The sequence below is a fragment of the Halichoeres trimaculatus genome, unplaced genomic scaffold (genome assembly GCF_033239565.1).
Source record: "Halichoeres trimaculatus isolate MK-OKI-2021-1 unplaced genomic scaffold, fHalTri1.1 fHalTri1_scaffold_1, whole genome shotgun sequence".
Classification (NCBI taxonomy): Eukaryota; Metazoa; Chordata; class Actinopteri; order Labriformes; family Labridae; genus Halichoeres; species Halichoeres trimaculatus.
This window is the reverse complement of record NW_027437179.1, coordinates 23,722,594-23,737,207: the sequence shown is the minus strand read 5'-3', so window position 1 is coordinate 23,737,207 and position 14,614 is coordinate 23,722,594. Positions and strand designations below refer to the sequence as shown.

Below are 14,614 nucleotides of genomic sequence, written 5' to 3'. Positions count from 1 at the left end.
GGCAGTTGTGTTTACTGAAAAGTAAATAACTCATAATGTGGTCATCCAAAACCTAGTTATTGGATGACATGAGTGATGTGTTTAGGGTCTGGGGCTGGACCTTTTACAGTGTGTGTGCTTTTCTTGGTATGTGTGTGGTGCTATTATATTTGTGGCTGTGGACCGTCTCTCTTTGGGAAAGAAATTAGAGATCATGTCGCCTGTTTTGGTTAAAAAAAAGGAACTTTCATTTATACTGATTGTGCATTCATACAGATTGTCAGAAATTGCAGTAATTATCTAACATGACACAGCGCAAAAAAAAGAACATTTTATTTAGACCGGAAATACCAAACTATCCTGAGCTAAATTTGATTCACAACAAGGTAACTTGAAATAATTTGTCTGGTGTCCATGTGCAAGAAAGGGTTGGGGTTTTTTTAACTGATAAAAGAATTCTGTTGTGTGATCTACACTTAATCCTGTAAACAGAACAGCTGAACAAGAGAGGAAATCAAACAAAAGTCCTAAATATCAGTGTCTCTAAAAATATGGCTGCATCCCTGTGATGGAGTGCGAAATACTTGCATTCTAAATGCAGAAGTGTGTAAAGGAAACATGCAGTGAAGGAGTCATCTGAAACTCATGCAACACACTGTTCTCTCTGTGAGGGGCCGCTTAATTATATCTCCCCTCGCTCAGACCTGCATGTTCTCACATGGTTCACAATGAACACATGTGGGGGCTGCCTTTATTCATTTCAGGGATGGGCGATGATTTTCGAATATTCAAATAGTCATTAACAAAAAAATGGAATAGTTTATGACGATGACTTTGTGCTATCTGCAGAGGTCGCAGTTTTATGCTGGATGCTGGAGCTGTTACACGTCAATTTCATAAAAAAAGCAGGTCAAGGAAGTGGGAAAGGAAGTTGTGCACAGAAACCACCCAAAGTGCCCAGAGACTTTCAAAATAAAGCAAACCGTGTTCAAACCAGATCGTATTTAACTTGACTACAGCTACAAACTGACAATGAGCAGAGACAGACCAGGAGTCAACAGGTTGGAGGATTTACAGCCAAAACAAGAACAAGGAGATGCTCAAAAATAGATTGGGAAGAGAGAAAATGAGGAGCAGTGCAAACTCTGCAAGGTTAGGCTAGCGTAAGTCAACAACTATGCACAGCAGTGTGAGAGCGAGGCATACAGCGGAAAGTGCGGCACTGTGCACAGATCTACATTCAATAGCTGGCTTTGTCACCCAAGAAGTAAGTTTGATGATCAACGGGTAGAGAAAGCAACAGCCCTCTTCCCCTTTTTTCAAAGTGTGATGTTGGCGGGCATGCGTATGCCGGTGGTGGTGGCGGTTTGGGGGTCTTCAAATAATTTTTGAATAGTCACAAGCAAATACTAATAGTTTTTTTGCTTGAAATGCCCATCCCTAATTTATTCCAACAAGTTAACATTCAGCTGCTCTTTAAGTAAATGTTTATGTTCATGTTTGTTGTGTGTATGACTGTCTGACCAGTAACAAAGGCTGTGTCATGCAGTCGGACCTTCAAAGCAAAGCCACCCGTTTGTCCTGTTTGTGCTGTGCTTGCTCTGCTGCAGCTTCATAACATGTTCTGTAGTAACCTGAGAGCCTGCTGAGCATTCTTTAATAATGAAGGAATAGTCAGCTCACGGGACCTGGCTTACTGAAGCCATGCGGACAATCACTTATTATATCATATTAGAATCTTACTGATGTATTTTCCAATATTTTCATGCCAACATGGGCCCATCACAATACTGTGAACCAGTGTTGGTGTATACTTTTCTGATATGGTCTAGGTTGAGATGTTATTTGTAGCACAACTAATGAAAAAACAAACATGTTTGGGGTGGTTTAACTAATGTTATCACAACGTTTGACCACTGGAGAACACTCGAGCTACAATGTTATTAATACTTTTAGCACTTTCAACACTAAGGCAGATGAGGCATAAATAACAGTATTCAAGTTTACAGTTTGTTTTGAATGCCTAAAATAATCTTTTTTTTTCCTTAACAGTTGTTATTTAAGGAAGGAAACTTCAGCATACCCTTTCAAAGTTATTTCTGTGCAAAACAGGTGCTCTTGTTTAAATCCAATCCGAAAATATAGTTATGTCGACTGCCCAAAGACGATAGTCCCCAACACCAAAGTATGCCAAAAACTCTGGCATTTTTGGTTAGAGGGCAGGGATAGAGGGCATCCAGAGGCAGGTGTTTTGCTCTGCCATTACCCTCAAGCCCCACATGTTATAATTGTAACATTGCAATTCAACTCAGGCCACAGAGGACAGATTAGCCTGCCAGTGTTTAGCTCGGCTCTGCTGCAAGGCTGACGTCACACCATGCTGCATTAGCTATTGTCACCACTGCAGTCCCATAATGTATGCGTTGCTTCCTGTTTTTCCAGCGTCTTGTTCTCACCACCAAACCTTGATTCATTCATATCTTCTGTCTGCTCAACACGTCAGTTTGCAGATCGAATTCCATGTCACTTTTTATGTTTCTTCATGCTACCCCCTCTGTGGGGTGTACCGTATCATCTGTCGCCTCTCTCCCTCTCCCCAGCTCCTTCCCACCCCCTCTTCCTGTCGCCGCTGCCAGAACCCCATACAGTAGATTTGGCTGCTAGACCCTCTCTCTCTGCTTTCTGTGCCTTTGTCACTTATAGATAAAACATCAAAGCACATCCTGCTTAGAGAGAAAAAGGATTTCAGGGACATTCACTTGCTCTCATTTCTCCCTCTTTAATCCCCTCTGCTTCTTCATTCTTCTTAATCCCCCTTTCCATAGGCTCTCTCAGTCCATTTCACCTTCTGTACAGGACATCATTTATATTTTATCATTATTCACTTCTTGACTCCAAACATTGGATGTGTTGATCCCTTTTACATCTCTTTGTCTCATCCATCTTAACCATTAGGCTGTCACTTCTTTTTAAACTTAAATTGATGGCTCAACTTTATCGATTTCCTTAAGCGCTGACACTGAAGGTCACAGGGAAAGGGAAAATATCAGAGCTCAAGTCAAAAGAAAACAACATGGAGCTAAGAATGGAGTGAGAGAAATGATAGGAGGAGTGTTGTGTATCAGTGTATGAGATCTGTGGCAGTTGTTCCTTCAAGGTGTAGAGCTTCCTCCCCATGTCTGACTGCAGGGCTTTGGGTAGCAGCAGTCACTGGAGTCTGGTTACACTGGCAGAGCTATATCTGCCTTTCTGTCATCACCAATCAGGATGAGAGCTATATGGGTAACTATCATTGGCAGCTAATACCACAGGCTTACACAGGCATCCAGAACATGTCCCAGTAGTCCACTTGCTTCAGTGAGGCATCCCATTCTGCAGATCCCCCAACATGTACCCGTCATGTGCCTTATGCAGGTCCCACGGTCTACTCATTGATAATGTGGTCCCATGTGCATCCACTCAGACACACACAGTCTTGTAATTTTGTGTCAGTGAGAAACGCTGAGAAAGTATATTTGTGTCCTCAGCAGTGTTGGGGAAGTTTCTTTTTATAAAGTAGTGTTTGCTCGTTACCCGTTACTTTTTGAAAGTAGTCCTTTGTTTTACTTAGTTACCCTCTATGGAAAGAAACTTTTTGCATTACTCATTACTTTTACGTTACTTTTATTAGGCCCACATAAAATTCTACAATGAAGGACATAACTGGTAATTCTTTCACGCTCTTTATTTTAAAAAATGCCACAGAGCACTTGACAAGAAAAACAAAAGTGCCATGATGACTTACTGCTCTCTGTATGCAAATGGGAGTATCAGCCTCAGTGTGGAATGACAGTCCACTACTATTGTGCATTCACACAGCTGAGGGAGTGTTGCTGTCAAACCAGTCCCTGGGAAAAGTAATGTTGTGCCCAACTGAAAAAGGGACAATATTTTCAGTAGTAGCACGTTACACTGTTTTTTTTACTCAAAAAAGTAGTTACGTTACTGTAACATGTTACTTTGTTACACCCGACACTGCTCCTGAGACATCACAATTTCTTTTGGCTTTATCTAATGAGGGCTTGTGTATGTCTCTGCTTGAAGGGGAGTATCGGTCATCTGGGTCTGGGTCAGCAGAACTTCAATACTGTACTTAAGTGCACTTCACTATTGACCCCTAATGTCAACTTAGGAGCCAGCACAACTGAGTTCTTTGTGTACGACTCAGAAAGTAAGAGCAAGGAGAATGGGTACTGTAAAGAATGAAGGGTTAAACATGCAAACAGAAGAGGTCTGCACATTCAAGTAACCTTCGTAATAACTTCTCTGTCTTTTTTCCACCAAACTCGAATCATAGTATTAATTTAGTTTTCTTTCTTCCATAAAGAAAAAAAGGACAAAGAAAAGACTATGATTTTGGGTTAGTGCAATTGTTTCTCTTCTCTTTCCTCTGCTTTACAAAAAGCCCTGAGGTTTGGAGCAACAAGTGCTATCTTAGGAGACTGGAAATTAACTCCCCCTGCCCTGCCTTTAAAAGTTAGTTATATTTGTGGTTTCTTGTCAATACCTGGAAAGAAAAAAAAACAAAAACAGCACGATTTTTTAAACACTGTTCATGTTTCTAAAGACCTTGGGACTTTTTATAGCCTTTATTAAGAAAGATAGACAACATTCTGGGAACAGACTTCTCTGACATCTTGTATTGGACAAGATGGGATTACATTCAAGTGTCAAGTATCAAACTGTGTTTTAGATTATAAATACCTGTTGCTTTAGCTTTTGTTGAAACTCACCACCCACAAACCAACTGGTTGAAAATCTTCTCCTCTTGAGATGTCCTATTACTTTGTCTAAGCTGATCCTTTAAAAGCAACCTCACAAGGACAAGCAGGCAAAACGCCCTCACAGACTGAAACTCATCTTGATTTGCTCCATTTCTTCCTCTCAGTAGCTGACCATCAACTGTCACCAGTCGCCCGCAGCCCATTTCAGATAATCCCACCACTCAATAATCATCATCTGCCCAGCAGGCCAGTTCAGTGATTACACCAGAAGTGAAGGAAGACGAGAACATTGTGGAGGCTAATCTACCCTGACAGCCTCATCAGCACATCAGACACCCAAACTATCAGCTCAACAGCCTTTCACTGCAACGCCTTGCTAACTCAGGGTGTCAGAAAATGTTTAAGAAAATGTCGGTGATCCTTTAAGTATCATGAGGGTCAAAATATATTGATGGGGTTCTGATATTTTAGCAGTCACCTCAACATGGGATTAAACTGACTGAGCTGAACCTACTCTGTCAATACTCATATTGATACATATATTACTGAACTCATAAGTAATACTTAGTTAAAATTAAAAAATACATATATTTATGCTTATCTAAATCTATGGTTGAATGTTGACCTCTTGAATGTCTTTTCTGTCAGAGCCAGGCAGAAGCCCATTATAAAGGGAACCGCCACGCTCGGAGGGTGAAAGGGATTGAGACATCCAAGACAGCTCGTCTCCAAGATGGTGACAGGCAGTATCCTCCCTCTACTGCTTCACCCTCACCACCAGGCCCGACACCATCCAGCCCTGAACCGGATCCTACTAAGCAGGGTGAGCATCACCTTGGATCTCTGTGATAGACACGCATGTACGCAAAAATATGTCACAAAGGGCTCCATGGATAAAAAGCAAAGGTTACTTTCTACCAACTGTTTGCTAAACTTTACAAACTTGTTGTTTACAGATGACCTTCAATCCTGTTCCAACTTAAACAAGTCACCTTTGGCCTCAAGCCTCCTTTCAGCATCCACTCTGAGCTCCACAGAAACAGAGTGTCTTCTCTTGCCTTCTGTCAGCATGCCCGTGCCATCCTCTCCCTCACCCTCTGTGGCCCTTAGTAACCCCTCAGCAGATCCAGCAGTGTCTGGTGTTCCTGACACTCCGTCCCCAGCACCCAGTCCTTCGTCTGGGGAGTCAGAGGAAGAGAAGGCTAAGAAGCTTCTCTACTGTTCCCTGTGCAAAGTAGCTGTTAATTCTCTCTCACAACTGGAGGCACACAACAAAGGTAACTGCAAAACAGCTTTGCCAGAGTCTTAGGTACATCCATCTGCAGAGCGTGCATAGCGCTGAGGGAGGAAAAGCTTTACGAACAAAGACATAGTTACACTTGCAACATGCCCTTTGTCAAATAAATGCAGACAGCCTTTAGCATAGCTCTTTGGAAGCCATTCTGCACTCTTCTAAGGGATGTAAAACTAAAGCATCACTGCCACTTAGTGGTGAGAAAACAACATGTAGTTGAACCTGGTGTATGCTGTAAAAAGATGCTGTATTTTTTAAACTTTTGAACATTATCAACTAGTGAATAAAATAATCCTAAAATAATAATCCCAAGGTGCCTGAAGTGGCTGTTGAATAATATAATAATAACCATCAGCTCTTGAGTTTTAGTTGATTGGTTTGATTGATATGATTTTGATGGCTTCCAGGCACTAAACACAAAACCATCCTGGAGGCTCGGAGTGGATTGGGGCCCATCAAAGCATACCCTCGTTTGGGTCCTAAACCAAGCCCGGAGCAGGGAGGCGAGTTGTCTTCTGACCCCAACACTCAGGAACGCACCTTCCACTGTGAGATCTGCAATGTCAGAGTCAACTCTGAGCTGCAGCTCAAACAGGTCAGAATACTCACAGAGATTCAAGTATCCTGACAAGGTCAGTGACCAAACATCTCAAAATCCAATTTTTGTCCTATCTCATTCTAAATTTCAGCATATCTCTAGCCGGAGGCATCGAGACGGAGTTGCAGGGAAACCTAATCCTCTTCTCAGTCGACACAAGAAGCGCACGGACTTTATGGTACAGACTTACTTTGTCCTTCACTGAGTATAATTTCATATCCCTCTTTCCACACCCAAAATATTTATGATCATGTCTTTCAGAAAACTTTTCCATACTTGAATATTAAACACACTGACTTCTATTTTCCTTGACTTTCTCACAGGAGCTTCCAAAAACTTTGGGAGCTGGACTTCTACCAAATCCTCTAGCTGTTGCTGCAGCAATGGCAGCCGCAGCGTCCTCCAATCAGCTGGCATTACGTCCTCCCGGCCCAACCTCTCATCCTCATCCCCATCACCACCTCCTGCAGGGAACACCCCTTAGCCTGCTAAGACCTGCCCCAGGTCCAATTCGCACCACACACGGGCCAATCCTCTTCACCCCTTACTAATGGCCCTGGGAGAAGGATCTGTCAGGAAGAAGCACACTGTGAAGTGGTGGCCTGCAACCTTCAGCCGTCAAGAGCTCAGTCCACTGGTGTAGCTCCAGCAGTGGACGTAAATGTGACTCTGCGTGCAAACTGTGGTTGCAGACCACTTCTGGTATCTTGAAAAACTGAACATTGAGACTGACTCAGACTTTTCAGAGACTTTAATTGTTCATCCTTCCACTTTTCCCTTCATCACTTAACTATCTACCAGTCATTAAGCAGACTCCAGTGACGGTTTAAAAACATGAAACAATTGATCAAGCTAACGTTAAACGAAAAAAGGTTTGATCAAGCATTGACTTCTTTCGACATACTGGAATCTGAGACTGACTTCATTCGGTGATCCACTGTCTCTGAATCAAACCCCTACCTCTCTTATGTTTGTAATGTTCACCTCTGCAAGGATTCATAACATATCCACAGCATCAATGTTATCAAAAAAAAAATGCCTGCTGGGTTAGAAATAGTAGTTGCCTCAGCTGTTAGCTGGTAACATATCGTAGTTGTACCACTGTTAAGTCCTGTTTTTGTAACCTGAAAAGATGAAAAGGTACAGACACTAATGTATTGCTTCTGGATTGAGCAAACATTTCTCTGTACTCTGTGTACAAAGTTCTCATAGAACGCCAATTTGGTCTAATGCCTCCGTGGAGCAGAAATAGCCAATCAGAGAGGAGCAGAAGTGTAGATACAACATAATGTCTTAAATCTGTACTGATAGGTACATCAACCATAGAGTCGAAAAGAAGTCATTGCTATTGGTGCACTATGCAGCTAACAGGGTTTCTTCTAAATGTTTGTGTAAAATGCAGTCATGTTGGAGGAAATGCAAAAGAAACTTGAGGGAAAACAGTAAATCAAATGCAGGTAAAAATGTTACTGTCCCCACTTAAATAGATGATTCCCTAAGCATCACCCTCAGACAACTGGCAACAGTGTTGTGCATAAAAATCCACAAAGCACATAAGTACGAGTCTGTAGCCTCAAGTCTACGTGTAAACAGCTTTATTAGAATTAAAGTCACCATCTCTCCTTTTCACATCTGGGCTTCACTGTTTAAAACCGAAAGACTTCAGTATCTTCATGGTTTCACTGTGAGCACAGCAGTAGAATGGCTGATTTATGACTTCAGAAGCAGGTACTTGCATTACATGCACATTTGAATATGCAGACCACATTTCCACTACAACCCATACAAAGTGTGAGGAAAACAGTGGGGAGAAAGACACCAGCATTATGTTACAAAAGGAATAGAAGAGGACCACATACCTAGGTAAGTAGATGCAAGAATAAAAAAATAAATAACAACACAGTTTGTGGTAGTTATTTTAGAGGAGGGATACAAAACATGTTGTTTGCTCTGCCTCATGTGTGCTTCCTACGTGACTCTAAACAATCCCAGTGAAACCTCTCATGATGGCTTGTAATACATTATGAGGAAGCTTTAGGAAACATTAACTGTAGCAATACTTAAAGCACTCCTGCTAACTTTTCTTGTTCAATGCAATAAAAGAAAATGTCTACAAATGTTTGAATTGTTATGTAGGAGAGATGTCTTGAAACATTATTGTAAATGTAGATTATTAAAAATGAGACAAGGAAATTGTTTGACTCTTAATTGTTAAATTGAAACAAATCTATAAAAAACAATTAAACTGAGTCTATGGTTCTAAAGAGTGTTGATTTTTCATTTGTTCACAGTATTTCAAATGTAATATTTGAAATTGGTCTGTTGAAGAGTTAATAAGTAACTATTGATAGCATCCATGAACATCCATGAAGCTTAATAAAAGTAACTGGTGGCTTCGCTCACCTTTTACAGGTGTCATACAACAAACTAGATGGCAATGACCCTAATGCTGGCAGCTAAAAAGCACATGTCTCAATGCTCTTTTAAAGTAGTCTGTGTGAGACACTAAGTTGTCAGAGACACACTCCTGTAACCTCTGAGGACTCTGTCGCCTGGCCTGTGCTCTACACTATGTATGCAGACAACTGCAGGGGCAAAATTACAAAAAAATGTACACCACATTCTCAGACCGTACAGTCATTAAGGATGCTTAGAGTTCAAGGACAAACTTTGAGACGGGAAACTCATACACACGTGCACAATTGGTAGACTGAAAACTCGAATATCATCACCAAAGCTAGTCAGCATCAGAATTTCTGATCAGTTATTCAGAGTTATGCAGATTGTTAATAATGCTGTTCATGTGTTGTGTCTGGGAAAATTACATTCATTTAGCCACATCCAGCTCTTTGGAGTGCCTGTGTGGCTTTCCCAAGGTCAGTCATAAAATAGATTATAAATGAAAGAACAATATATGCTGCAAACACAATACAACAATGCTGCTTTTGTTTTGAAAAATGAGGCATTTACTTTTTTATTTATTTTGCAAGGACACACATGCCTGCATGTGCCCTGTGACAAGTGATGAAGTTTAACACATTCAAATGCAGCTCTTCTATTACTGATGATCACCTCTTTTACAATGGGTAAAAGTTAATACTGAGCAGAATTAAGTCCACATTATTGTTGTTGCAGCCCACAATTCAGCCGTCTTGTGTGGCTTCTTGTAAAAATTATTTGCTCACTCCTTATATATTTTAGGGCTTTCACTATTAATGGCTGATGGAATTTAATCCTAAAATTCTAAAATTTCATAAATTAGACAGAAGGGGGAAACCTTAGTAAGCCAAAGTGTTTCAAGTAATTTTGGCTGCAGGTGCTGCCATAAGTGCAAGAAAAGTTTTTTTTTCCCATGTTGAATTATGTAGCCATTACCAACCACAAAAGGTAGAAAGGGACTCTGCAGATGATATAGAGTTAGGTGATTCAATTTAATTTAAATTTTAATTTCTATTTGAATAATTTTGTTTCTTCCTGAAGTCAAAGTCTATTAAAAACAGACACAAAAAATATGTTCATCTACATTAACAGCAAACAGGCTAAAGCGGAAAAAAAACACACAGCTATAAATGTCTGAAATCAACAAATAAACCATCACTGCCACTCAACTCTATGCTGTAGACACAGGTCACTGAAATAAAATGCCATGCCACATCATTTGCTTAGGCATACAGTTTAAACAGTTTTATGACTATATTTAAGCCTGTATTCAGGTACAGGTACATGTGATATGTTCACTGGTGACTTGAAGCTGAAAACATTTGCCTTGAACAAAAAGTTGTTTTGATCTGGAATTTGAATTTCTAAAACAAGGTGTGGTAACTCAGGAAAAAAAATAAACATACAACTAAAAGAGGAAGTCTGTCAGTGTGAGGATAAGATCACAGCAGGACATGAGAGACACTGTACAGGTACGGATAAAATGACTGATCATTAAGGTGAGAAACTGACTCTTACTCTTTTCTTTTTTATATCATATAAATATAGTTAAAAATAAGACAGAACACTTGAGGTTAGTTTACTACTGAACTGCTAAACTGGGTTGCTATTCTGGTGTTGTGTCTAAGGACGCGGTCACACTGGCCATCCAAAACGTGCCGTGCCTAAGCACGGTTGCCCCCCTGCAGCGCTGTTCCCCAGCTGGAGAGTACGGCCGGCGGTCACACTACCCCTATATGAACCAGACTTTAGCGGGTATCAGACACGCGCACAGCCCGCCTACGTCATCGTGAAGCATCTGTTTACATGAAGTGCGATCTCATCAGAGTCAGCACAATGAGACACAGAGAGCACTGCTACAACTTAAGAGATTTTTGGACTTATATTAAATCATTTTCGCCCGACACAGCCCTCTAACACCCCCGCTTTGTTTAAAATGATTGTCGAGCGATGCGCTCCCAGTGATTATACGTAATGGATCGCACGCGCTGCCCGCGTGCTTGTGCTCGTGCATGAAGTAAACCGTGCCGAAGCCCACCTCTCCAAAGCGTGCAGAAGCATGGAAGGGAATCGTGCTCAAGCACGGCACAGTTGCGGTCAGACTGGCCATTCCAAACGTGCTTTACGGCCGAAGCGTGCTTAGGCACGGCACGATTGGCCAGTGTGACCGCATCCTAAGGCCTAATTTCCCCCTAAAAGCAGCCCGCGAAAAACTGTGTTTTCCCAAAAGTTGGACCCCGGACCTGGTTCTGAGAAAACCCACTGGGGACGCTCCTAGGGACCTCACGGAAGCACCCAAGAAGTTTCGGAGCCCTCGGGCTACGTTTTATGAAGTTACGGCCCATTTGGTGAGAGGCTAAAAACAAGCCTAATTTCCCCTGAAAAACAGCCCAAAAAAACTCTGAGAAAACCCACTGGGGATGCTCCTTGGGATCTCATGGAAGCACCCTAGAAGTTTCGAAGCCCTCGGGCTACGTTTTGTGGAGTTACGGCCCATTTTGTGAGAGGCTAAAAACAGGCCTAATTTCCCCCGAAAAACAGCTCGCAAAAAACTGTGAACAGCGTTTTTCCGAAAGTTGAACCCCAAACCAGGCTCTGAGAAAACCCACTGGGGACGCTCCTAGGGACCTCCTGGGTCATTATTTCAGGCTGAACAATTTACCTTTAATAAAATAATGATGACAGAGTTTAATTTTTTTGGCTTTGCCTTTAGATTCCTCCATAAAGAAGACACAGATATCATCCAACTTCTTAAAGTAGTATTTTCTGATGGCGTCCTCGACAATTTCTTCGAGAAAGCTCCCCAACAAAGGACCTAGGGGTCGGAGAAAGTAATTGTTATTTGATATATTTAGATTTTTTGTTTGGCAATAACAAAATCGGGATTCCATGTCAAAAATGTTTTTTTTTTTTTTTTAATTCAATTCTTCATTTCTGCTTTCGTTTATGAACTGGATTAGAAAAAAGTTACCCTTTTTTCCACAGAGGTGATGTACATTTAATGGGAAAATAAGGCTAAAAAGAAAAGAAATTACCACTGTTTAAAATCCCCTTTGAAAAACCCAAGGAGCTCATCAGGCTAGCAAGAAATTGTCATAGCATCTTTATTAAAGAAAAATAGTAATTATTGTGACCAACTGTAATTTCCCTTTTCACTTGTACATAACAAAGATTTTACTGTACTTCTTTTAGGCAGCACAATGTTGATGAACCACTCCAGCCAAACAGGGGATGACCTCTTCTCCTGCTACAGTCCCTCAGTTGTGGGCTACAGATACTTCGCTGTGCTGTTGGGATGTGCTGTTACAATCACAGGTACATTGGGGAACCTGATGACCATTCTGGCCTTCACTTTGGACCCACGCCTGAGGACTCGCTTCAATGCGCTCATCATCAACCTGGCTGTAGCTGACCTCCTGTACTGCACTGTGCTGCAGCCTATCTCTGTTGACTCGTATCTACACCTCAGGTGGCGCAGTGGTCGGCTCTCATGCAGTGTCTTTGGGCTGCTCCTCTTTCTTTCAAACTCTGTGTCCATTGTCACCCTCTGTCTTATAGCATCATGCAGATATCTCCTGGTTACAAAAAGGGCTGTTTTCGACCGTGTTTTCTCCAACTGTGGTCTGGGTTCACTCTTGATTTTTGCATGGGCACTTGGCCTGGCCAGCTTTGGCCCACTCTGGTCAGTGTATGATTTTGTGCCAAAGGTGTGCACATGCAGCTTCCATCGGACCAAAGGTCGCCCTTACACCACCATCCTGCTTGTTCTCTACTTTGTTTTTGGCCTGGGATTTGTTGGTACATTCTGTATCCTTATTTACAGACATGTCAGGGTTGCATCGAAGGCTCTTCTTCGCTACAGAGTCAGCCGCCAGTCATCCAGAAAGAAGCCAACCGCATCATTGCAAGGGACTGATGGCAGTGGTGTAGTCAACACATGCAGCTTTGAACAGAGCAGTTACATGGAACAAGCTCCAAAGAATGAAGCAGTAATATGTGAACAACAGACACAGGGCTCTGCTTCAAATCAATCATTTCCCGGTATCGTCTTTACAGTTTCATCAACACCTGCTCCCAAAAAGCAACACCAGTGACCCATTTCACAGCTTCCAGAAGTGATAAAGAAATGAAGTATGTGACTCACATGTGTTTGGCTATTTTCCTGTGTTTTACATTCTGCTTTGTTCCATTCTTCCTGCTCAACATAGCTGACAGACTAAACAGTGCCCCCCAGATAGTGTACATGGTATGTTCAAATCTCACTTGGCTCAACAGCTGTATTAACCCAGTGCTCTATGCTGTTATGAACAGACAGTTTCAACAGGCTCATCGCATTCTGCTCAACAGAGCTGCTGCCCTGTGCCCCTGGACTCTGGGACAGGCTCAGGGATCTGAACCTACTCAGTAAGCCCTGGGCAATGTTATTCTGGTGACATTTAAGTTTTCACTTCTACCTTTGTTTGAGCTGCAGAAATTAGGGAAGTAGCTCTGATAGTTTCCATGCTATGAAGTTAAATTTGTTATACATTGTTACATGGATCTCGATAGTTAAGATTAGAGACAAATCTGAATGTGAGGATGCTGTTAATTCTTCCATTAATGTTGAGTGGATTCAGATAATGGGTCTCAGTCTAATGTACAAAACCTCAGCCAATTTACACACTCTGGGCTGAACTGGCCATCTAGAATACCCTAAAATTCCCATGTGCAGTAACAGTTTAGGAAAACACTCAAATTAAGTTTAATTAACTGTGTAATGATTTTATAAACATACATAGTATTTTCATCAGTACTTTGACAGATGCAGTTTTTTAGTACATCAGCCAATGGCTGACAAACTGAGAGAGTATCCAAGAAAAAAGATTGAAAAAATAAGAATTAAATCTTGATTCTAAGTCCTCAAAATTCAATACAAGGAAAGGAGGTTTAAATTCCCTTTTGAGAAAAAAATCAGAGCAATAGCCTGCAACCTGCAGCTAACCTGGAATTTAGAGGACTGCACTCAGTTTTATCTGAATGATTAAAAAATGAAATGTTTTCACTACAAGAAAATGTTCTCTGAGTTATGCTGCACTCAGTTTTGATTAGATTACAACTGTGTGTATGCATGTTGCAAATGCATGGCACAGACTAGCGGTACATATTGTTAGGTAATTCAGACACTTTGTATTTAGATTCAAAAAGTTAAAGAAAAAAAATAATCAGTTCTGTTGAGCCTTAAAGGGAATAGGATACCGATAGTTTTGGTGCTTGTTTTGTATTTACTGGCATCCCACCAGCTGCTTAACATATGTATGTTTCCACCCTTCTGGCTTGTACACCAAGTTTAAATCTATCCATGTATGACAGAAACAGGAAGTTTGCGCTAAAGAGCCGGGTAAAAATAACAGCTTTGGAAAGCACTTCCTCATTATCACAGATACAGCAATAAGTTTGTGCCAAGCAAGCAGTGTTTGCCTAGGCTGAAAAAAAAACTGTAAGTGTTCCTCAAACACTCATATTACAATAATGCAATAACTAGGACAATAAGATTAGAAAACT

At 41.3% G+C, this 14,614-nt stretch overlaps 2 protein-coding genes and 1 long non-coding RNA gene across 5 annotated transcripts in view; 2 read left to right on the top strand and 1 right to left on the bottom strand.

Moving 5' to 3' along the window:
* Positions 1-8,850, top strand: part of LOC141797795 (zinc finger protein 385A-like) — a 33,608-nt gene extending 24,758 nt beyond the window's left edge. For both annotated transcript variants that reach the window (XM_074679482.1, XM_074679487.1), the window contains exons 4-8: positions 5,391-5,565; positions 5,699-6,019; positions 6,444-6,631; positions 6,726-6,812; positions 6,958-8,850. In XM_074679482.1, the coding sequence (XP_074535583.1) occupies positions 5,391-5,565; positions 5,699-6,019; positions 6,444-6,631; positions 6,726-6,812; positions 6,958-7,185 (999 nt within the window). In that variant the 3' untranslated portion in view covers positions 7,186-8,850. The remainder of the gene's footprint in view (positions 1-5,390; positions 5,566-5,698; positions 6,020-6,443; positions 6,632-6,725; positions 6,813-6,957) is intronic.
* The window catches only part of LOC141797820 (uncharacterized), a 60,971-nt gene that overhangs the window by 34,497 nt on the left and 11,860 nt on the right, over positions 1-14,614 (bottom strand). The gene's annotated exons all lie outside the window — the stretch shown is intronic.
* Positions 12,274-13,481, top strand: LOC141799315 (G-protein coupled receptor 84-like). The gene is given in 2 exon segments (XM_074681565.1): positions 12,274-13,152; positions 13,155-13,481. Coding segments are annotated over 2 exon segments (1,206 nt in total).